Consider the following 23,289-nt stretch of genomic DNA (forward strand, 5'->3'; position numbering starts at 1 on the left):
CTTTGTATGACCTGCGTTTTTGTTTTGGTCCGGGATTAGAAGTACTGGGTTCCATTCCTAACAGGATTTAAAAAAAAAGACTTTGAAAAAGAATGTCAACTATGTTTGCATAGAGCAGCCTGTGTTGGTGCTCATACTATACACGCAGTGTTACTGCATGCGTGGCCGGCGTGCAGGAGAAAAGAAGAGCGGTGATATCAACAGTCATTGGACCACCCACAGAGGCTGCAGAGGATGAGTGGGAGAGACTCCCATCAACTGGGCATTTATTTTTATTTTTTTTATATTTATCAAGTTGTTTATTTTTATTTTTTTGTTCCCCCCCTCCCTACTTCATACTTGGCCAGGGAGGGGGGGCTGTCCAGGGGGAGGGGGGGCTTTCCAGGGGGAGGGGAGGCTGTGCAGGGGCCGGTACTTGCTGCCGGTGTAAATCTCGCGGTCTGCTCCCAGTGTAAATCTCGCGGCCCGCGTGTCTCGCGAGATTTACACTGGGAGCTGACCGGAGCAGCTGTAAAGGTAAGTAACAGCTTCTCCGGCCCCCAACATGTCATGGTCTGTATTATGGCAATGTAAGTTGCCATAATACAGACCTAGACTCGAGTATAAGACGAGGGAGCTTTTTGAGCACAAGAATATGTGCCAAAAATCTTGTATTATACTTGAGTATATACGGTAATTATTATTACTTATTCATTATTATTTAATCAGTGCCCACATTCTTTTATTATTTTCTTTATGAATTCATTATCTATTTAATGCCCACAGTTTGTTCCTTTTCCCCATAGGGTCCTCTTGTCACTTTATGTGACTAGGTCACACTGCTGCTCCCTCCAGCTTAACCAGGCATACAGCTCTAACATCTGCATCAGATTGCCTAGCAACGTGGTATCCACATGATCGGCCCTGTGGTCACGTGACCGCGGCACTCCGTTCCAAAGCCCTAAGATCAGATAGTACATTGTACCTGTCCAGACTAGCCTGCATACTATGCATCTGGCAACCAAGGAAAACAGACGTCACGTGACACCTACTGTGGTCACGTGATCCCGGCTTGATCATGTGACCCTTCTCAGAGATTTTTTTAATACTGATTTATTTATTGAGTATAAATAATTCTTATGTTTGACCATTTGAACAACAAATGTCTTAGTGTATTTTATTGATATGCATGTTTATTTTACTATTTTGGTCTGCATTTGGTGCTTCTTCTTGGGGGACCACACCCCTGGACCACCCCCAAACACCCCCGATGGCATTTTATCTATTTTTTTGTGTTTTTTATATGTATATATACCTGCTTTAAGTGTTAATATGTTATACATGCAGTTTTTACCTGCTGAAGGGAAAATAAATCCCTGAAACGTGTTGTATCTTCTGCTTAAAAAACCACTGACAACCTACATCAATCTGGATCTTCCGTTACCACCCATTCTTAGGATCCACCCTCTACCACCCAGACAAGCTTCTTCTAGAGTTGTGCTTAAGGTTTACATAACTCCTTAAGGTGAGCCTCCTATTTGGAGCCCAATACTTACCTTTCCTATACGCTATTACCCTATAGTGCGCCTCTCTTTTCTGTTTAGCAACAGACGACACTTGTACTAAGGATAACTGAAGTGACAGCACTGGATCCGCAAGCAAACTGTTTTCAATTCTATATTTTAAGCTAATCCTTAAGGTAGTCCAGTTGCTAGCTGAAACCAGACAACCCCTTTATGAGCTCTAAAGCTTTGTAACTGACATCTTCCATTATATGGTCACTGTATCCTGGTAATATTGGACTCATTATCAAGTTTTACCATATTTTTTTTTTATTCAGCAACAGTGTGGCAGCAGTATTCAGTCACTATGTGATGGGCATGGTGTAGAGGTATTATTTGGCCCTTTTATAGTGGTATTACGTGCTAACTGTATGACTGTATTGTATTTAGAGGTTATGTACAGTACAATAGACTTTGTGGAGTAGAAGATGCTGTTGTTTTTACTCCTTAAGCTTTATGTTTTTTCTGTTTCTTGCTTTATAAAAAAATGTTATGTCTTTTTAAGTAAATTATCTAGGAACTGCAGTTGTGCCTTTCTCTGCCCCTTTGATTGGCTATGGCCGGAATAAAGGCACCTGTGTTTTTGGGACTACAACATTGTCATTATTAAAGGTCTTTGTGATTTGACCTGAAATGCGTAGATGTTGTGTGAATCACTGGATTTTATGAGCATGAAGACATAAAAGCTGTGTGGATTTTTTGGGGGAAGCTGTACTCCCCCCTCTTTTTTTTATAAATGGTTTAGTGCTGTGTTCTGAGCACCGCCCGTGCTTCCACGTTTAAATTATCCAGGTGAGCTTGGCTATTTCTTTTCAGTTTGATATTGTAGTTGTTTTTCTTCCTGTACACCAGCGGCCACATCTTTTGCTTATACAGTATGCTCTACTGTACAGCCTGCCCTGCCTGTCCTAGCAAGTGTTGGACAGGTGGTAGAGTACAGAGACTTACGTAGCAGGATCAGGGTCTTGTATAGCACACATTGTACCACAAAAAAAAAAAAAAAATATGGAACTGTTGTCACCTGACATCCCAAAGAGCAGCTCATCCTGGGAAGGACAGAGGGCAATACAGAATATGTAGTACCACACTGTACTATGAAGAGGAGCTACTCGTCAACCAATACAGATTTTACCTGAGAAATGCCTATGCTGATTGGTTGGATGTGAGTCTGAGATATTGTATGGTATGTTGAGTCTAGTTTCCACTTACGATGGCCCAGGAAAGACCATTGTAAGTTGAAAATACTGCATCCTGAGGCAATTGTATCTTGAGGGACCACTGTATACAGTTTTATTAGAACTTACCCAAGTCTGAGGCCTAATTAACAACTCGTGTAGTTCAGATGTTTCCATCTTTGCTGTTTTAGCATTAGGTGAAGCATGTGATGAATCTGAATGGATCGATTTGACTTTTTTCTTGGTGTACTTCTTAAATTCATCCTGTGTGGTCATAAAAAAAAAAAAACAGACCTTATTATCAAGTAAGAATAACTTTTTGCGTCCTTCTATTCAGTTTTCTAATTAATGCACACCACATGGAAACAACTACTTCTATCACTAATATTACAAGTACTAATATTATGAAGTACAATGTGTCACGAGAAATGTCTCAGAATGGTTTTGATAAATAAAAGTGTTCCAAAGTAACCACATAAAGTAACATATGTCAGATTTGTAAAAGATGGCCTGGGCAGGAGGGTGAAAATTGGCCCGGGGTAGAGAGAGTAAAGGGTATTTGTAAGCAGATTTGCACCTATGAAATTGGCTGATCTGTTGCATGTGCGCTTGTTAGCTGAAGGCATCTGTGTTGGTCCCATGTTCAACTTCCTATATCTTTATTAAAGTTCAGTTAAAAGTTGTGGCTCACCACTAAAGTACTAAATAAACTGTAGCGTGAACTTTTACGTTTTCAATAAATTTCACCTAAAAACCAAATATCCCTAACTTTTTGTGAGTAGTGTACATCCCCTGTTGTATTTACACTGAGCCTTCTGAAGAATATGCATATAGTGAAACATATGCTAAGGGTTTTGTGGCTCCTCTAGCCCAGAACAATAGAACTTTAAAGGGTTTATGTATTTACTGGTGATAATGCCATGGTATAGCCATACTCAGCATATAATATTATTAATACTCTATGGCCCTGATTTATCTTACCTTTACTCCAGAATTCTGGCATCAAAAAGTCACAAAATAGGGCTTTTGAGACTTTTTTTGCACTCGCTTATGCAAAATGTAAGCAATTGCTAAAAAAAATTGTGACTTTTTACCCTTGCACACAATTTAGCGACTTTTAGCATTTTTACACAAATCACTCCAGTTTTGTAATATGGGTGGAAAAGTGGTTGTAGTTAACTATGTTAATGAGTTTCACTCCAGATTTATCATTGCAACGTTTAAAAAAAAAGTTGCAATCTCATTCCTGAAGTAGGGTGAAGTAGGCAAACTGGAGTAGCTTCTCTAGAAAGAAGTGTTAGGTTTAAGGACAAATCATTCATTTCTATTGAGTTCTGAGAACAGCCAAGCAGTGTACCTCTTGGGAGTCGTAATTTTTCCACAGCTGGAGTGTCAGAGGTTAGCCATCACAGCCTAAGGATATATTTTATACAACTTTACGTTGTAATTTCAGTATGTACTTTTGCATAGTTGAAATAAAGGATAGCTTATTATTTGGATCTTGCCTTAGGCTTCTCTGACTTTCCTTTGAATCACTTGTTTGCATATACAGGTCTATGTAAATTTTTGTTGCACATGTGACTTTTGAATATCCTATAACATCTAATGTTTAGTATGTATATGTAGTCTAATGCACAGCCAGTATATCATTGATGTTTGAGTGTTTACGTTTGTGTAGTTGAAACAAAGGATATTTTATTACCTGGATATTGCATTATTTATAGGCTTCTTTGACTTTATTATGCAAATACAGGTCCATGTACATTTTATTTGCACATTTAACTTTTGAATATTTTATAACATCTGATGTTTAGTATACAGTACAGACCAAAAGTTTGGACACACCTTCTCATTCAAAGAGTTTTCTTTATTTTCATGACTATGAAAATTGTAGATTCACACTGAAGGCATCAAAACTATGAATTAACACATGTGGAATTATATACATAACAAAAAAGTGTGAAACAACTGAAAATATGTCATATTGTAGGTTCTTCAAAGTAGCCACCTTTTGCTTTGATTACTGCTTTGCACACTCTTGGCATTCTCTTGATGAGCTTCAAGAGGTAGTCACCTGAAATGGTTTTCACTTCACAGGCGTGCCCTGTTAGGTTTAATAAGTGTGATTTCTTGCCTTATAAATGGGGTTGGGACCATCAGTTGCGTTGTGGAGAAGTCAGGTGGATACACAGCTGATAGTCCTACTGAATAGACTATTAGAATTTGTATTATGGCAAGAAAAAAGCAGCTAAGTAAAGAAAAACAAGTGGCCATCATTACTTTAAGAAATGAAGGTCAGTCAGTCTGAAAAAGTGAGAAAACTTTGAAAGTGTCCCCAAGTGCAGTCACAAAAACCATCAAGCCCTACAAAGAAACTGGCTCACATGTGGACGGCCCCAGGAAAGGAAGACCAAGAGTCACCTCTGCTGCGGAGGATAAGTTCATCCGAGTCACCAGCCTCAGAAATCGCAGGTTAACAGCAGCTCAGATTAGAGACCAGGTCAATGCCACACAGAGTTCTATCAGCAGACACATCTCTAGAACAACTGTTAAGAGGAGACTGTGTGAATCAGGCCTTCATGGTAGAATATCTGCTAGGAAAACACTGCTAAGGACAGGCAACAAGCAGAAGAGACTTGTTTGGGCTAAAGAACACAAGGAATGGACATTAGACCAGTGGAAATCTGTGCTTTGGTCTGATGAGTCCAAATTTGAGATCTTTGGTTCCAACCACTGTGTCTTTGTGCGACGCAGAAAAGGTGAACGGATGGACTCTACATGCCTGGTTCCCACCGTGAAGTATGGAGGAGGAGGTGTAATGGTGTGGGGGTGCTTTGCTGGTGACACTGTTGGGAATTTATTCAAAATTGAAGGCATATTGAACCAGCATGGCTACCACAGCATCTTGCAGCGGCATGCTATTCCATCCAGTTTGCGTTTAGTTGGACCATCATTTATTTTTCAACAGGACAATGACCCCAAACACACCTCCAGGCTGTGTAAGGGCTATTTGATCATGAAGGAGAGTGATGGGGTGCTGCGCCAGATGACCTGGCCTCCACAGTCACCGGTCCTGAACCCAATCGAGATGGTTTGGGGTGAGCTGGACCACAGAGTGAAGGCAAAAGGGCCTAAGCATCTCTGGGAACTCTTTCAAGACTGTTGGAAGACCATTTCAGGTGACTACCTCTTGAAGCTCATCAAGAGAATGCCAAGAGTGTGCAAAGCAGTAATCAAAGCAAAAGGTGGCTACTTTGAAGAACCTAGAATATGACATATTTTCAGTTGTTTCACACTTTTTTGTTATGTATATAATTCCACATGTGTTAATTCATAGTTTTGATGCCTTCAGTGTGAATCTACAATTTTCATAGTCATGAAAATAAAGAAAACTCTTTGAATGAGAAGGTGTGTCCAAACGTTTGGTCCATACTGTATATATTTAGTCTAATGCACAGCCACTATATCATTGATGTTTGAGTGTTCACTTTGTATAGTTGAAATAAAGGATAGTTCATTACCTGGATGTTGCATTATGTATAGGCTTCTTTGAGTTTATTCTTTGAGTCATGTGTTTGCTATGTTTCAACAAGTCTATGTACATTTTAGTTTTTCATATAGCTTTTGAATATGCTATACCATCTAATATTTAAGCTGTAGTCTAATGCACAGCCAGTATATCAGTGTCTATGACTGGAGGCCAACATCTACATGCACTAGTGACTACTTTGTACTGTTTTTAAGTGGATATACAATTATATAAGTGATGTATGAATTTTGATTAATTAAACATTTATTGACCTGTTTGAACTGTGTATTGTCTAGAAAATAATAAAACAAAACAGACAATATTATTTTTCAAGTACATGACATACAATAGCTATATATCTAATTAAATTAATCACGTGACACAGATCTTAGTGGAACTTTTCTTGACCACAGACCCTTATTTAGGTTATATAAAATATATTTCAAAGCAGTAATGCTCTGTTGAAGCAGCTGTGAGCAATCACTTTGTGGTCCTGCAGGGATAGTAAGCAGCGGGAACAGGCAATAAGATCACAGACAGGTGAGTGTTTTTTTTTTTGTTTTTTTTCAAGGGACACATACACATTAGAACCATAGTGATTGTTGGCTCCTAGGCCAGACAACCCATTTAATTTTCACTAAAACAATTGATCAATCAGTTACCCAATAACTTAAAGCTGTAAATAACCAGAAAATGTCCACTCTAGTACTCAGTGAAAAATCTCTCCTCTAATTAAGTGCCATGACTTATCAATAAAACAATATTGACAAAAAGGAGAAGTGGGTGGGAAAAGTCAGCTCTTTCACAGATGCAGAAATCAGACATATATTTATGGTCCTCAGTCTTACTCTTCCAGGGCAATACCCACAATCAGACCTTTCAGTGATCAAAGGAAAACATCTTACCCTGCCAACAAGGTCACTGCGGTCAGCCAGAAGACCAATGACATATTTCACCAGTAATCACATGGCTTTCCGTCCTGAATGTGCAGGTTATCCCATTCTTTTTATCAATCACTTCATATTCAGGTCTTAGACTAATTTGCCACTAATCCATCTATAACAAAACAGTGGTCCCTGAAGTTTAAATGTTAATTGGTTCCAGAAAGACCTTTGTATGTTGAAACCGTTGTAAGTTCAGTCCATAACTTTATGAAAAACTAGTAGTTGGTTCTAAAGCTCCAAAATGTCATCCCAAGATAAGAGATATTGAAAACTTAAGAAAAATAAGCCAATAAGTAAGACAGATAAATCAGGTCCTTTCATATAACAGTAAAAAATAGCTGTAAATCACTGTATAGTACATCAGAAAAATACCAGAAATACCAGAAAAATAAAATAGCAGAAAAATACCAGAAAAATAAAGTGAGCCACCCTTACCTGATCTCTAAAGGAGCAGCTCATCCTGTCACAGACAGAGGGAAGTACAGAACATGTAGTACTGAACTTTACTGTAAAGAATACTTACTAGACAACCAAACAGGTGTTTTATCAGAGAAATTGCCCTATTGGTTTGTTGGATTTGTTGATCATTGTATGTTCAGTCTAGTTTCAACGTACGATGGCCCAGAAAAGACAATTTTATATTGAAAATTTAGTATCCTGAGGCCATTATATTTTGAGGGACCACTGTATTCTAACATCCTGGATAAGTAGGTAGCTCATGTCCCATCAATAAGACCCTTTTAGGCAAGCTGCACTCCCACTGGCAGACATAAACCATATTTACAGCACATGTATGGCTATTCATCTCCAAGGAGGAAAAACTAAATAACAGCTACCACATGTAAATAAAATGCTTAGGGCGTCTCAGACACTAGACATGTTCCTATGGCAGAAAAACACTGCACATTCCAACATATAAAATACCAATAATATGTGTTCAAAACACAATGCTTAGGGCGTCTCGGGTGTTCTCTCAGACATTAGACATGTTCCTATGGCAGAAAAGCACTGCACATTCCAACATGTAAAATACCAATAATATGTGTTCAAAACACAATGCTTAGGGCGTCTCGGATGTTCTCTCAGACATTAGACATGTTACTATGGCAGAAAAGCACTGCACATTCCAACATGTAAAATACACATAATATGTGTTCAAAACACTAATAAACAGCTTCCCATTGCTCTCAGTGGCAAAAATGTGCCCTCAATGCACCTGGATGTACTGTAACAAGCTGAGCTCACTCCATACAGAACAAAAGCCGGCTTTGTTATACAGCTGACACCCAACATCTGTGACTGAGATCAGAGACAGCCACAGTCCCAGCTGCTCAACCCTTCAGATGCCACAGTTAATAGCACCTGTGACATCTGTCTCAAACATTAGACAGTACTGGGCTTCCTCTGCCCTTTATGAGTTAATTGTTGTACATCAGTATTTATAAGACAAATGTTTACAATTTACTAATGATTAAGTTATTATCTACTAATGTACATCAGTATTTGTAAGCCCAAAACCTGGGGTGGAACATACAGAGAAAAAGTATAATTGAGAGATGTACCTCCCTTCTGACATAGCATGAAGGGAGTGGGGCTATTGTCCCCGGCATAAAAACTGCTATGGTTCACTCATCAGCCTGACATCACTTTACTATAACTGCACTGATGATGCTAACCCTGCATCATTAGTGTGGTTTGAAGCCTTAGAAAGGTAAAGAACCTGTGATGATGTCATCACAGGTCCTAAGTTGTATAAGAGTAAAGGAACTGCATTGGCAACTATGTAGTTCCTAGGTTCAGAGGGTGCAGCTGCAGGACCTTTGATGACATCAAAGTTCCTTCATCACCTAAAAATCAGACCTGCAGGTTTGAAACTGGAATGGAGTAGGTAAAAGGAGGTCCTCCCTCTGGAGTCATTAAATAGAGTGAGTAAAAGGAGTTCCTCCCATTTTCTCTTCATGTGCACTAAACCTAATATTAACCCTAGATCTAATACTAAATCTAGTTCTAATACTATCACTAACTTTAATACTAACCCTAACACTAATGCTAACCCCTGGCCATAATACAAATACTAACCCTAACAACAAGTAGCATTAATCTTAACTCCCAATACCTCATGTTTCTCACACAGTGACCATAAGGTAAACCTATCCTCTTATATCTGTACTCACTGCATATGTTACACTTCATACCTCCCATATTAAAACACTGCTGTATATACAGCAGTATATACCAAACCAGAGTCAGCAATCTAGGCTGAACCCACTTACCTCTAATTTCTAACCCTAAACCCTAAATTACACAGCCTCATTCAGTCTAAAGGAAGAACTTACAAGCATTAATTATATAGCCTAGAACTACTTGATCATTGACGAGATGTGAAAAGTGACATTACTCCTTCTTTTACTGTCTCAATTCTATCTTCTACCAGAACTGCAGGAGAATCTCTTTCCCTCTAGCACCAGCCTCTACCATATTGGGTCTCGAGATATAAGGGACCCAAGTAGAAGATATAAGAGGTTTATTACTTGCCTTCTTGTTTGCTCAGTGCATGGAAGCACTATGTGGTCTATTCTATGTGGTGTTGACATGGTCATCACATGCCACAGGTTAGGGCATGCAATACTGGGCTTGCTCTGCAACCATTGCCACTGGGACCCACTGATTCTGGCTTATACTGTAAATACTGATGAAATTAAGGACTAAATAGCAACCTAATCGGATAAAATTTAATTTAATGTGTGTGAGGAGCATGAGCTCTGGTCCTCACCACTGAGATTATTACCCATTTATAGACATACAATTGCCAAATCAGTTTGCTTATAAGGGTTGCCTGGGTTCAGAGCTGAACCCGGACATAAGCTCTCCTTCACTCATTTACCATGTCTGAGTGGAGCAATGGAGCATTTCCTTTCTGTGATGCTTCCCCTTCCCCTGCACTGTATCATGCAAGGCTACATCTTTTTATTTACTACCAGTGAATTACCAGTCTTCACATGGGTATGCTAGGCAGGGACTTCCCGGTGATGTCACTGGCACTAATGTGTAGTCTTTAGCGCTGCTCTAGGCTGCTTTACCTATATATAGCCTATTATAGCTCTGCTCTAGGCTGCTTTACCTATATATAGCCTATTATAGCCGGTGATGTCACCGGGATCACTGCTAGGCAGTAGTCTCCGCCGAGCATATTGAGAAAAAGCCAGGTACGTCACAAGCAGTAAACAAACAGCTCTGGTCCTGCACTAGGAAGTACAGGACAAGGGGGAGCAACAAAGCTAGAAATGCTTCAATGTTCCACTCATACATTGAGAATGAGTGAAGAGGAGCTTATGTCCGGGTTCAGTACTGAACCTGGACAACCCCTTTAACCCCTTAACGCCAAGAACTGTGTACGGCCCTGGCTGGGTCTTTAAAGATGGCGCCTGCTCCTGAGTGGAGCAGGCGCCATAGCCTCTGGTGGCCTCCTGCTTCTTATAGCAGACACCCGCGGCTCATGTCCGAAACTGGCAGTAATACCGATCAAGAAAATTTAACCCCTCAGATTCCATGGTCAATCCCGACCACGGCATCTGAGCGTGTGAAACACCGGAAGCACACTTCCGGTGATGCTCCGGCTCCCCCGTGTGGCGATCGGAGGAGCCAGAGCGTGTATGCAGCAGCCCCTGTCTTTATGAATGACAGGAGGCTGCTGCATAGTATTTTCTATGGAGCACTTGCCTGTAATAGGGCTCCATAGGAAACAATCAATTTAATCAATTCTCTCATAGACTGCATAGAGTGCATTAAAGTCTATGAGAATAGCAATCTAATGATTGAATGCTATAGTTCCCTATGGGAACGATAAAAAAGTGTAAAAAAAAAAGGTTTTAAAAATAAATAAAAAACATAAAATTCAAATCACCCCCCCTTTTCCCAAAACAAAAATAATAGAACTAATAAAATTTAAAAAATACACATCATGGGTGTCGCGATGTGCAAAAACGTCCATAGTATAAAAATATATCCCCCATACGGCAAACAGCAAAACAGAAAAAAACTTCCAAATGGCCTATTCGCTGATTTTGGTTGAAATTTTTTTTAATAAAAAGTGATCAAAAAGTCATACACACCCCAGAATAGTATCAATGAAAAGGGCAGATCGCCCCACAAAAAATGAGCCCCCATACAGCTCTGTACACATAATTAAAAAAAAGGGGTTAGGGGTCAAAATATGGCGACCCACTTTCTAATTTTTTTATCACTATCAAAACACACAAAAAAATATACATATAAGGTATTGCCGGATTTGTACTAACCTGTAGAATAAAAGTAACTGGTCAGTTTTATCGAACATCGTAAATAAAAAAAACTGTAACACTGTAGTGGAATTGCTCTTTTTTTATAAATGTCACCCCATTTGTATTTTTTTCTTACCGCTTCTCATGACATCATATGCAATATTAAATGCTGGTGTTGGAAAGTACAAGCCCTCATATGGCTATGTGAACAGACAAATAAAAACGTTATGGCTCTGGGAAGGCAGGGAGCGCAAAATGAAAACAAACAAAAAAAAAACCTCTGGCCCTGAAAGGATTAAATATGTAGCTATTAAATGTGAGAAAGTACCATATATTGCTGAGGACCTTTTAAATAAATTGAAGATAATTGATAAATAATATTCACTACACAACTTTTAATTATACTTTTTTAATTTTTTGTTTAGTGGTTTAGTGGTGATGAGATAAATATATATATATTTTTTTTACAATGGAACTCTATGATGAACGCATGCCACTGTGATGTGAACCAAGGCTAAAGAAATGATTTCACATGAAATCCACTGTTGTAATTCATTTAATTAATTTCACAATCTGGTTACTTACAGTGGTTCTGAGCAATATCACATCAGCATCTGCCAAGCTGCATGAGACACAGTGACTCCAGACATCCAGTTGAGGTTTCCAGTAGAATATTATTTTAAGGATCCCCAAGGTAAAGATGTAACCAATAATGCAAAGGACATTTCGAGTCTGTTTTTTCTTATAACCGAACAGTTCCTAGGAAAATAAAGAGAATATAAATTTATATTGTAAAACACATGGTTGGGAATTTATCAACCCCCCCCCCCCCCCCACCACTTTTTTGTTTTCGTTTTTATACCATCCATTTCACTTTCTGTAAAAGTGGTAAAAACTTACACAAATCTACATACAATTGGCATCTCTGTAGTCGTACTGACCAGCAGGATAAAGATAGCATGTCTTTTTTTCCTGTATGGTGTACACCATAGTAATAAAACCTAAAAAGCAACCACAGAGTTACTACCTTTTCTTTATCCTGCTTCCTAAAAGGTAAAATAAAAAATGATCAAAAAGTCATATATGCCCCAAAAAAGAATCTATAATAATGACATCTCATGCTACAAAAATAAGAGCTTGCACAGCTTCATAGAGAGAAAAATAAAAAACCATATGGTTGTCAGAAAATAGCTGCACTGGTACCCCAGAGGCTGTGTGAAAGCAACATGGCGTCTGTAAACTAATTAATCAAAATCTGCTCTGCAAAATAAAAAATGTGGTCTTTGATGAACACTGCAGTGTATCCAAACAAAAGTTTACATCCATATTTATGCTATTTTAGTACCCTGTAGAACCCGTCTATCAATTGAAAGTGTATGGTGTGTCTTTTAATGAAAAATTGATTTCTTACCAAGAAGCAAGAAGAAATTTGGATTCTAGGCAAATCAAATTTTCCCTGAAATTTGACTACTCACTACACTCCTTAATAAATACCTTCAGGGCCGTCTTTACCAAGGGGCAAAAGGGGCAGCTGCCCTGGGCCCAGTTGCTCCTGGGGGGCCCAAGGCAGCTGCCTCTTGAGCCCTGCTAGCTACTGCCCTGGGTGTCAGGCTGTCGGCTACACAGGCATCATGATCGTACTGTGTTAATTATCTTAATTCTAGGACCTTAATGAGTTTTGCTCTAGGACCTTAATGACATCATTACCATGTGACCAGTAACCTAGCAATTACTGGTCACATGGCTATGAGGTCATCACAGGTCCTGTGGAGTGTTGCAGAAGTTAACTGTGGAGCTTTTTTGTGTAAAGATTACATCAGAAAAAGGTGACAGGGGCTGTTATGTTAATATACTGTAAACTACTATATAGTGGGGTGCTGTATATTGTGTGGGGGCCTGTATACTGTGTGGTGGGCTGTATATTGTGTGGTGGGCTGTATATTGTGTGGTGGGCTATATATTGTGTAATGGGCTGTATATTGTGTGGTGGGCTGTATACTGGGGGGGGGGTGGCCTGTATACTGTGTGGTGGGCTGTATACTGTGTGGGGGCCTGTATAGTGTGGGGGGGCCTGTATAGTGTTGGGGGGGCCTGTATAGTGGGGGGGGGGGCTGTATCGTGTATAGTTTGGGGTGCTATATACAGTGAGGTCTTGTATACCGTGAGGTGCTGTATACTGTGGGCTGCTATACTGCTCTACTATATACTGTGGGTACTGTATATTGTTGGGTGCTAACTGTGTGGTGCTGTATACTATAGGGTGCTATACTGCATACTGTGGGGTGCTGGGGTGCACTGTAACACTAGGGTGAGCCCCGGTCTCCTTCCTGCAGAGCGGTGCCCACTTCCAGAGCACTGATCCTGAGCCGCTGGAGTCTTCAGAACTGGAAATATTTATAGTCATTCACTGGACTCAGGGGGCCCAAGTAAATTTTTGCCCGGGGTCCAATCAATATTAAAGACTGCTCTGAATACCTTGAGGGTGTAAGTTTCAAAATGGGAGATATTCTCTGGGGTTCCATTTATTATTTCATCCAAGAGCCCCTACAGTTGACAGCACAAGCAGTTTAAATGCACATGGTGCTCTTATACTCTTCATTCCTGTTGTAGGTGCAGGAAAATGATTAGAGCCACTTGTAAGGTGTTTCAAAAATCAGGGGTCTCAGCATTCCTTCTGCTTCTTCTCCTTGCAACTCCACAGGGGTCTTTCAATTTCCTCCTTTCTGTCATCACTGCCCTCTTCTAGTGGGGCATCTTTTTTTCTAAGAAGAGGCAATAAAACCCCACCACACAATACAGAAGATAATCAAGAGACTCTCCCTGTTGATAAGTTGTGTGAGAACAGTCAGCGTTTGTAATGCCATGGGGAGGTGGTTAAGAAGGAGGCAGAGGAACCCATGCATAACTGATTTAGTGGTGGTAGTAGGGGCACCAGTAGCCACTGTGGCAGTAGCGGCAGTGGTGGCGATAGTGGCACTCAGAGCAAATACTGAGCAGGTAATCGGGAGGGGCCAAGAAGCTTACATTGACATATAACAGTCTGATAAAAGTGGTGGGGAGGGAGAGGACTCTGATGATGATTCTGTGTTGGACAGGATCTAGGAGCCGTATCGGGGTGCTGAGAAGGAGGTAACATTAGAGGAAGAGGGTAGTGGCATTGGCAACAATAAAAAGCAGAGGCAGAAACTCGCAAAGAACTGCCACGACCAGATCTACTTTGGGGACTGATGATGCCGCTGATACTATGGGCTCAGTCCCAAAATGTGCCAGACCTAATCCACGCTCAGCTGTCTCTAGCAGTAGGTAAGTATCTCCCATCTGGCAGTGCCAGAAGAAAAAAGTATTCCAATGTACAAGATCTGCAGGAATAAAATAAGCCATGGGCATTCAAACCCAAACATACACACTAGGGCACTAAAACAGTATACCGTAGAAAGAATTTGAGGTAGAAAATCTGCATAATAATGCAGAAGCAGCAAAATGGATGATATTGTAAAATCTCATGGACATACTACAGAAAACTTCCACACACTAATCGACCTTAATTATCTTCAAAGTTTAAAATTGAAACAACCAACATTATACTAATCTCCTTTGGCACTTCCGTGGCTCCCTTGCTTGGACTCCTACAAGTTATTGCACGCCACACTTGCTGTGAAGAAATGCCGAGATGTGCTTCCATTGGAGCATTAGGGTACGTAAGTATAGCAGTTTTTTTTTTATTTATTTTTCACTCTGTTTTAGTTTGCTCTTTGTGGTTGAAATCCATGGTTTTGTTAATTCATAGGTGCAAAGAGCACCAGACAGGTGTAAAAGATGACTATGAGTTTGTAAAGGGAAATAATTGAACACCTATAGTATCATTCCATTGTCCAGCTTGGCGAGGAAATTTCAGTTAAGGGAAACCTGCCAGATTGTACGTGCAGTCTAATCTGTGGGCAACATTTTACAGAGCAGGAAGAGTTGAGAAGATTGATATATAATTTGCAGAAAAAGGTTCATGGTAACCTGTATTCATTTAAACATCTGCCCTTTGCTTTGAAGACCAGGGGGTGCTTCTACCTAGTGATTTACAGCACATAATCATTTAGGGTAGGCTGTCAATCACCAGACCTTCCACTAGACTCCCAAGCATAGAAAAGGCAGGGATTTAAATAATTAAAGACATGGCCTAGTTTGGTACTACAGGTTCAGTGATTTTTCTGTTTCATTTTTTGATCTCTGGATTTCAAAAGAAAGAACTATTTTGTTTTTCCATCAACATAGCTGTATATGGTCTTGCTTTATGTGGGGGCAAGTTCTATTTTTCAGTGCACTATTATGGGGTACATCAGGCCAAATTTACAAATGGGATGACTATGAAAAAACAACACAATTCCACATTATTTGAATGGTTTGGCTTTTATCGTGTTCACTATCACTGTGTGGTAATAATGACACTTTAACTCTATTCCGTGAGTCTGTAGAAATACATACAAAGTTTAAATGTTTTTTTGTATTTTTAAATTTTAAAAAGAAAGTGCTCTAAAATAAACAAATAGATAAATAAATAAATAAATATGCTTTATGTCCCCATATACTGACATATTTTTTTCTTCCCATGGAGCTATGTCTGGAGGTGGTCATTTTTTGTAAGGTGAGCTATAGATTTTATTGATTCTATTTTGGTATACATTGGATCTTTTGATAACTTTGTATTCAATTATTTTGGGAGTCAAGGTGACCTAAAATTGTGCAGGTTAAATAATGAGAAACATATTTTAATAGATTGGGTCATTGTGGATGTGGTAATATCAACTGTGTGTATCTATATATAATATATATACACATATACACAGCTGGAGCCCAGTAACAGACATATGGAATATTTTAATTGTGCATACTATGTGCCATAATACTCCTGTGTTACAGTACATAATCATTCGGACAGTTACACGAATACAGTCTGCAGGCTCACATTAACAGCAGTATACTAATATTAGTTCATTTACATTGCTATCGGCTGTAAATATTCAGTTAGTCTTTTCAACTATACACTTTTTGTTTGACACCTTGTTACTGCCCCCTGGCAGAGTCCCACTGAAGCCATAGCACAGTAAACTGAATGGACTTTATTCCAGGACTTAGCAAAATTCCATTAAAATATTTATTTCTTTATTAAGTATACATTAAAAACTAGAGTAGTGCACAGCCCATAAAACAGCCTACACGTTTCAAAATCACACTGGTTTCTTAAGCATAGCTCAATTCCTACACCAGATGAGGCCACATTTACATGTGAGTTACTTTCTGGGTGGGAAACTTCCAGCTTAACCCTTGTAATATCCTTCACAGATGTTGTGTATGTTATATCTAGAGATGAGCAAAGTATTAAAAAATTGATTTGGCTGCTTCGCCAAATTTCACCCTCTGATGCTGACGTCATTCGCATGGTTAGCTTATCGCTACTCTCAATCTTGACATGTCAACTTTTGGGGATAGTTATGGAAGTGCTGACTGAAGTAGTCCCGTTCTTCTCTATCCTTATCAGAAGGTTTAAAACAACATTCCGCCCCTCTCAAACACACGCTCTCCAAATCCCCTGAGGACGCTACATCAGCTGGCAAAACATGTTGGGGGGCAGTGTTTGAGCTTATTTTTAAACAGCAAGTGCACATAACTTAAAAAAATAATGAACAGCCTAAGGAAAATTTTACATGGCATAGGGTAGACTATTAGGGAACGTACATATATCCCTTATCCATCTATTCATACTGTAAAGGAAACAATGTTTATTGGTAGATATAGATAAAAAGAAACTATGCGACACAGCTGATATTTTTAAATATTTATTATTTAGTCAGTAGGGATTTATAATATGGATTCAATAAATGTTACATTTTAATAAATAGAAAGTAGCACATGGAATTAAAAGTTGTTTGTTGATCTTATGGACCATTTGTAAATAATTCAAAGTGAGAGGTGCCTTGACATGTGCTAGGGGTCAGCATTTGTTGATATTTTGTAAATTAAAGGGAAAACCCTATCTTTTTGACCCATAAGGAGCCACACAGTCAGAGAAAGCAAAGAAAATGATATAGCTGCAGAGGAATTATGGCAGGTTTTCTGTCAAGACAACCCACTACACAAACTTTTTTGGGAAAAGCAAATAAGGTTTTCTCTAATAAATGTCTTGGACATTATCAGGAAATAAATAGTGTTGATCGAGCACCAAAGTGCTTGTGTGCTCGAGTAAAACACTTTGCGATGATCGGGTGCTCTACCGAGTCAATGGGAGAACCCGAGCATTAAACCAGGCACCCCTGCTCTGAAGAGGGGAGGGTGTCGGGATTCTAGTTCGGCTTAAGAATCCATGCTCTGACTCCATATATAGCTATGTGCATAAATGGAGTCAGTGCTTAGGGAGACCCAAGTGCACCTAAATCTAATTTAGTCTGTATTGCAAAAGAGTTTCTGCCTGGATTCAAACTCATGACCTGCTGTATTAGAGACAAGGCACTTAACCACTCAGCTATAATAGCTGCATAGCCAGTTACAAGAAAAATATGAGAATCCTACTGTACTGTACTTCTACTGAGACCTATACAGCAGAAGTCTCATTTTTTTCTTTTTTTTTTAGTGACTGGCTATGCAGCTACAGTATATAGTGTAGTGGTTAAAGTTCTGGGCTGTGATGCAGAAGCTGTCAGTTCAAATCCTGTGACAAACTTTTTCATAGAGGCTAAACTTATATATATATATATATATATATATATATATATATGTTTTAGACATAATATATTTACACATATTATTATATATTTAGAATATATAATATATGTAAATATATGTAAATATATTATGGCTAAAACATTAGTAGTAGTTTCCCACATAGTATGCATTCATATATATCAGAAGTATGATTTTATCTATATATTTTTTTACAATTTCTAGAAAAAATATAAAATATATAAATCTAATATAACCTCTATTTATGAAAAGTTTGTGATGGGATTTGAACTCTCAGCTTCTGCATTATAGCCCAGAACTTTAACCACTACACAGCCAGTCACTTTAAAAATAAATAAATAAATGAGTCTACTGCTGTATAGGTCTCAGTAGAAGTACAGTACAGTAGAAGTCTATTTTTATTTATTTTTTATTTTATTTAAAGTAACTGGCTATGCAGCTATTATAGCTGAGTGGTTAAGTACCTTGCCTCTAATGCAGAAGGTCGAAAGTTTTAATCCCAACAGAAACTTTTCTGAAATACAGGCTAAATTTGATTTAAATAAACTGGGGTGTCCAAGCACTGACTCCATATATGGACATAGCTATATATGGAGTCAGAGTAGGGAATTCTAAGCCGCAGACTCACACTGAGGGATTCCCTCACTGTACAGTGATCTTCTGCATAGAAATAGAGGCTAAATTAGATTTAAATAAACTGACTCAAGCATCAAACTCGAGCACATGCGGTGTTCAGCCGAACTCCGCATTGTGCTGAGCATAGCGATGCTAGAGCCGAACTGGTGTTCAGCTGAGCATGCTCGCTCAACACTATAAATAAATAAAACATATAAGCATTACATAAGATCAGCTTGGGGAATTAACCAGTCTTGAGACTTATTTACAACAAAATATAGTCTACAGGGGCATGCAAATACATTTAACACCAAACTCACATCAAAATGATCCAGATTTTTTTAAGGTTTGGGAGGCATTACTGACAGAGAATTCCCTGTGGATGCAGGTGTATTTATTGGAATACGAAAAAAGGATACTGACCAAAGTCTCTATACAGCTAGAGAAAGAAATTAATGATATACAGAATTTTCGTACTCAACCAAAGTTTGGCACTTAGGAAAATAGACTCCAGAAAAGAAAACATAGGAAATATAACAGAGATAAAAAAGATCTTGACTCAGGACGTCTATACTGTATATGTAAAAAACACTGGAGCTAGATTCCCAAATAATTATATTAAAAAACATGAACAATATACTGACATTTCAGAGTCAGAAATTTCTGAATCAAAAGGGAGTGTATCAAACCAAAGTTTGGGAACCAAACGTAAAGCCAAAAATAGATCAGGCCCAAGTCACAGAAAAAAAACACATATAATCCAAACAGTAACCAGAAATGTCAAACAAATCAGTGTCAAAATCAAGGAGAGATGGAGATACAGTATGGAGAGGATGGGCAGTTTGTATTGCAATTGCTGCTCTCCTGTCCACCACTATCCCACCCTCACAGTGTGCCACAACTCAGTACAGTTACAGGACCAATGATGTCTCTTTCTTCCTCTTTTTTAGTGCCCGGAATACAATTGAGGGGTTGAGGGACAGGGACAAGTGGGGATATCGACAGAGGACGTAGCTGCTGATCAACAAGATACAGAATTGCAGATAATTAATTTATCCAAAATAACATTAAAACCACAACATGTAACCCTTAAACGAAGAGCCCTTTCACTTAAACCAGCGCCCTATTATGACTGTTTCACCTGGGTTAAGCATGTTCATTTATTTGCTAGAAAAATAGAGTTACATATAGATTTTAAGAGCAAGGAGAAGGACACCAATGAGTTTAATAGAAAAGAGGAGAGATCTATACAGATACTTGAAGAGTTACGAAAAGAACATTTGGAAGAATATCAAAGATCAGTTACTCCTTTTAGTACATTAACTCCTCAATCAAAATATACCCCCCCCCCCTTTACTAAATATGCTAAGATTCAATCTTTTGTAGATCTGGTGACCAGGGATATTCAGAACTAAAAAAGATCAAATAGGATCCAACATGACAATACAAGAGAAGGTAACTATGCAAGAACTTATGAATCATGAAGAAGTAGAGATTAAGCCCTCTGATAAGGGTGGCAATGTCATCCTGCTCGATAAAGCAGGTTATCTAGCAATGGTAATGAGATTGCTACAAGATACTACCACATACAAGCAGTTGAGGGAAAATCCAATGGAGACATTCACCAAAGAATTAAAGATTATCCTAATGTCAGCAAAGGAAAGGAATCTGATAACAAAAGATAAATATAAAGTTTTGTTTAAACCCAGACCAACTATAGCAACTTTCTATGCTACTCCGAAAGTCCATAAAAAACATTATCCGATCCCAGGAAGACCAATAGTTTTGGGGAACCAAAGTTTGTGTGAGGGGATCAGCAGCTACGTGGACCAGGTGATCTCCTCATTTGTATCTGGCCTTTCGTCCTATTTGAAAGATACAAAAGACACACTTGCCATGCTCCAGGGCATACAGGTCAATAAAACAACAATGATTGCCAGTCTCGATGTAGAAGCGCTGTACACGAGTATACAGCACAATCTCAGGATAGAAGCAATTAAATACTTTCTAAACACCAATAGGACATATTTTTTTCAAACACAATGATTTTGTTTTGTCACTGTTACATTTTTTGCTAACACACAATTATTTTGTATTCAATGGTAAATATTTTTTACAGATCACGGGGACAGCAATGGGGACAATTTGTGCACCGAGTTTTGCTAATTTATTTTTGGGGTGGTGGGAAGTAAGAGTAGGTTTCACGGAACAACACATTGATTTCACTAAGTATGTTTTGTTTTGGGGGCAATATATCAATGATATTTTAGTTTTATGGGAAAGCACAGACAAACACTTTTCACAATTTGTAAAAGTATTAAATAACAATGAAGTAGGTCTTAAATTCACTGCAGAAATACACAAAGAGAATCTAAATTTGCTTGACCTAAAAATTTCCCTGGAGCCTGACGGAGTGTCAAAACGGAAGTGTACAGGAAAGTCACCTCAACTAATAACCTACTGCATTGGGAGAGCTACCACCCACAGGCCTTGAAGAAAGGCATTCTGGTAGGTCAATACCTACAAGCAAAATGTAATTGCTCAACGAAAGAGAATTTTGAACAAGAAATTAAGCTCCTATACAGAAGGTTCAGAGCTAGAGGCTATCGAAAAAAAGTTTTATATAAAGCATATAATAGGGTGAAAAATGCTGAAAGAACCATTCTCTTGCAGGACAAAAAACAAATAGGAAATGGAGAAATGAAAAAGATAATACGCTGTACTGGCACATAAAGGCACATTTTGATGCCAGATGATGAACTGAGAGAAGTAATCCCCCCCCCCCCCCATCCAACAATTACTAAAAGAGAACTTGGTGCATAGTCACTTCTAACAAAATCAAAAAGAGCATAAAACAACATGGCTATCCACAACAGGTTCCTATCCTTGTAGGGATGGTATTTTTTGCAATAAAATGATACCAAGAAAGGAATTTATAAATCCAGTGGATAATAAAAAGTACCAAATCAAAGAATATATAAACTACAAATCTATAGGTGTAATCTATGCCATGTGAATGTGGATGCCCAAAGCTCTATATAGGCAAGACGATACAACAGTTAAGAAGACGGATATCCAAACATTTGAGCTGTATTAATACCGAATCAGACACGGCCCTTTCGAGACATATTAAAGACAAACATAGAGGAGATACAAAGCATCAAAAATTTTGGGGTATCAAGAAAATGTGAACAGACCCTAGACTAGGAGAAATAGATAAAAAAAAATACAGCAAGAAGAAACAAAATTGATTTATCACCTTAGGAGCCTGACCCCTTTAGGATTAAATGAGGGATTTACATATGTATCATCTCTCTGACTGTAGTGACTCTGGTATTGAATTATGAATACAGAAGAACTATTGAAAAAACAGTTTTGTCATGACTAAAAGACAGTAGCAATATTTTAGGAGCGGCTACGGTGAAAAACTAGCTCCATCAAAAAGGGCCCCTTCACATGAGTCACCCATTTAGATTCTAAATAGCATTAAGTTAAAATGCCATGGTATATAAATGTCCTAGTACCGTATAAATCAATATAGAAAATAATTAAAAAAATAATAATTAACTAAATAATCTAATAAAATTATGATAAAAATCAAAAAGAATGCAGATTTAAAGTTTAAAAATGTATAATCATGGACATTAGAATATTGAATTAATTATGGCAATCGTGTTTATGATCTTTAAAAAGGGCATTTATGAAATGAAACTGAGAACTTTCTTGTGTATAATCATAATACATGATAATTAAATGTGTGATTAAAAGATACTGAATATAATAACATAATTATGATTGAATAATGATGGCATGATGTATAATATAATTTACGGAAAAGTTTAAATCTACAGACATGATTGAATGTAGTTGTACTATCTTGTGATCAATTCATCAAATGCTATTAATAATAGAATAAGATTCATTTATTTAATATGAGAAGATCCTAAGAATTCTATATCCATATAGTAGCTAAAAATAGTAAAAATCATGAGGGGGCACATATGATAGTGACACTGAATAAACCAAAGTGTAAGTAGAATATTTCTGCTATAGATAAGGAGCCGCAAATAACATGTGCAGAGGAGATCAATACCTAGAGTGAAGGAAAATCTAAGTCCTCTGACATGCCCAGTGAGTGCTAATGGAGCGCTTTGGGACCAAGTCAGCAGTCATGCGCAGGAGCTACATGGGAAGGAGAAGGGACGATCGTAAGGCAGGACGTCAGCTGGAGGGAGGAGCGAGAAGTACGGGACCGCTTCAATCAGCGTAACTATCCCCAAAAGTTCACATCAAGATTGAGAGTAGCAATAAGCTACCCATGCGAATGACGTCAGCATCAGAGGGTTTAAGACACCGTTCCCGCCACTCTGCCCAAATCCCTTGAGGAAACATGTCGGGGGGCAGTGTTTGAGTTTTTTTTCAACCCTTAAGCTACCGGAGTTTTTTTTCTTTTTTGCGTTTTCATTTTTCTTCCCT

General features: G+C 38.4%; 1 protein-coding gene across 2 annotated transcripts in view; it reads right to left on the bottom strand.

Annotated features, from left to right (window-relative positions):
* LOC122935810 (probable cation-transporting ATPase 13A5) overlaps window positions 1-23,289 on the bottom strand; it is a 285,360-nt gene that overhangs the window by 255,102 nt on the left and 6,969 nt on the right. For both annotated transcript variants that reach the window (XM_044291709.1, XM_044291708.1), the window contains exons 2-3: window positions 12,055-12,228; window positions 2,846-2,980 (exon numbers count right to left, since the gene is read on the bottom strand). In XM_044291709.1, the coding sequence (XP_044147644.1) occupies window positions 2,846-2,980; window positions 12,055-12,228 (309 nt within the window). The remainder of the gene's footprint in view (window positions 1-2,845; window positions 2,981-12,054; window positions 12,229-23,289) is intronic.

The sequence above is a fragment of the Bufo gargarizans genome, chromosome 4 (genome assembly GCF_014858855.1).
Source record: "Bufo gargarizans isolate SCDJY-AF-19 chromosome 4, ASM1485885v1, whole genome shotgun sequence".
Classification (NCBI taxonomy): Eukaryota; Metazoa; Chordata; class Amphibia; order Anura; family Bufonidae; genus Bufo; species Bufo gargarizans.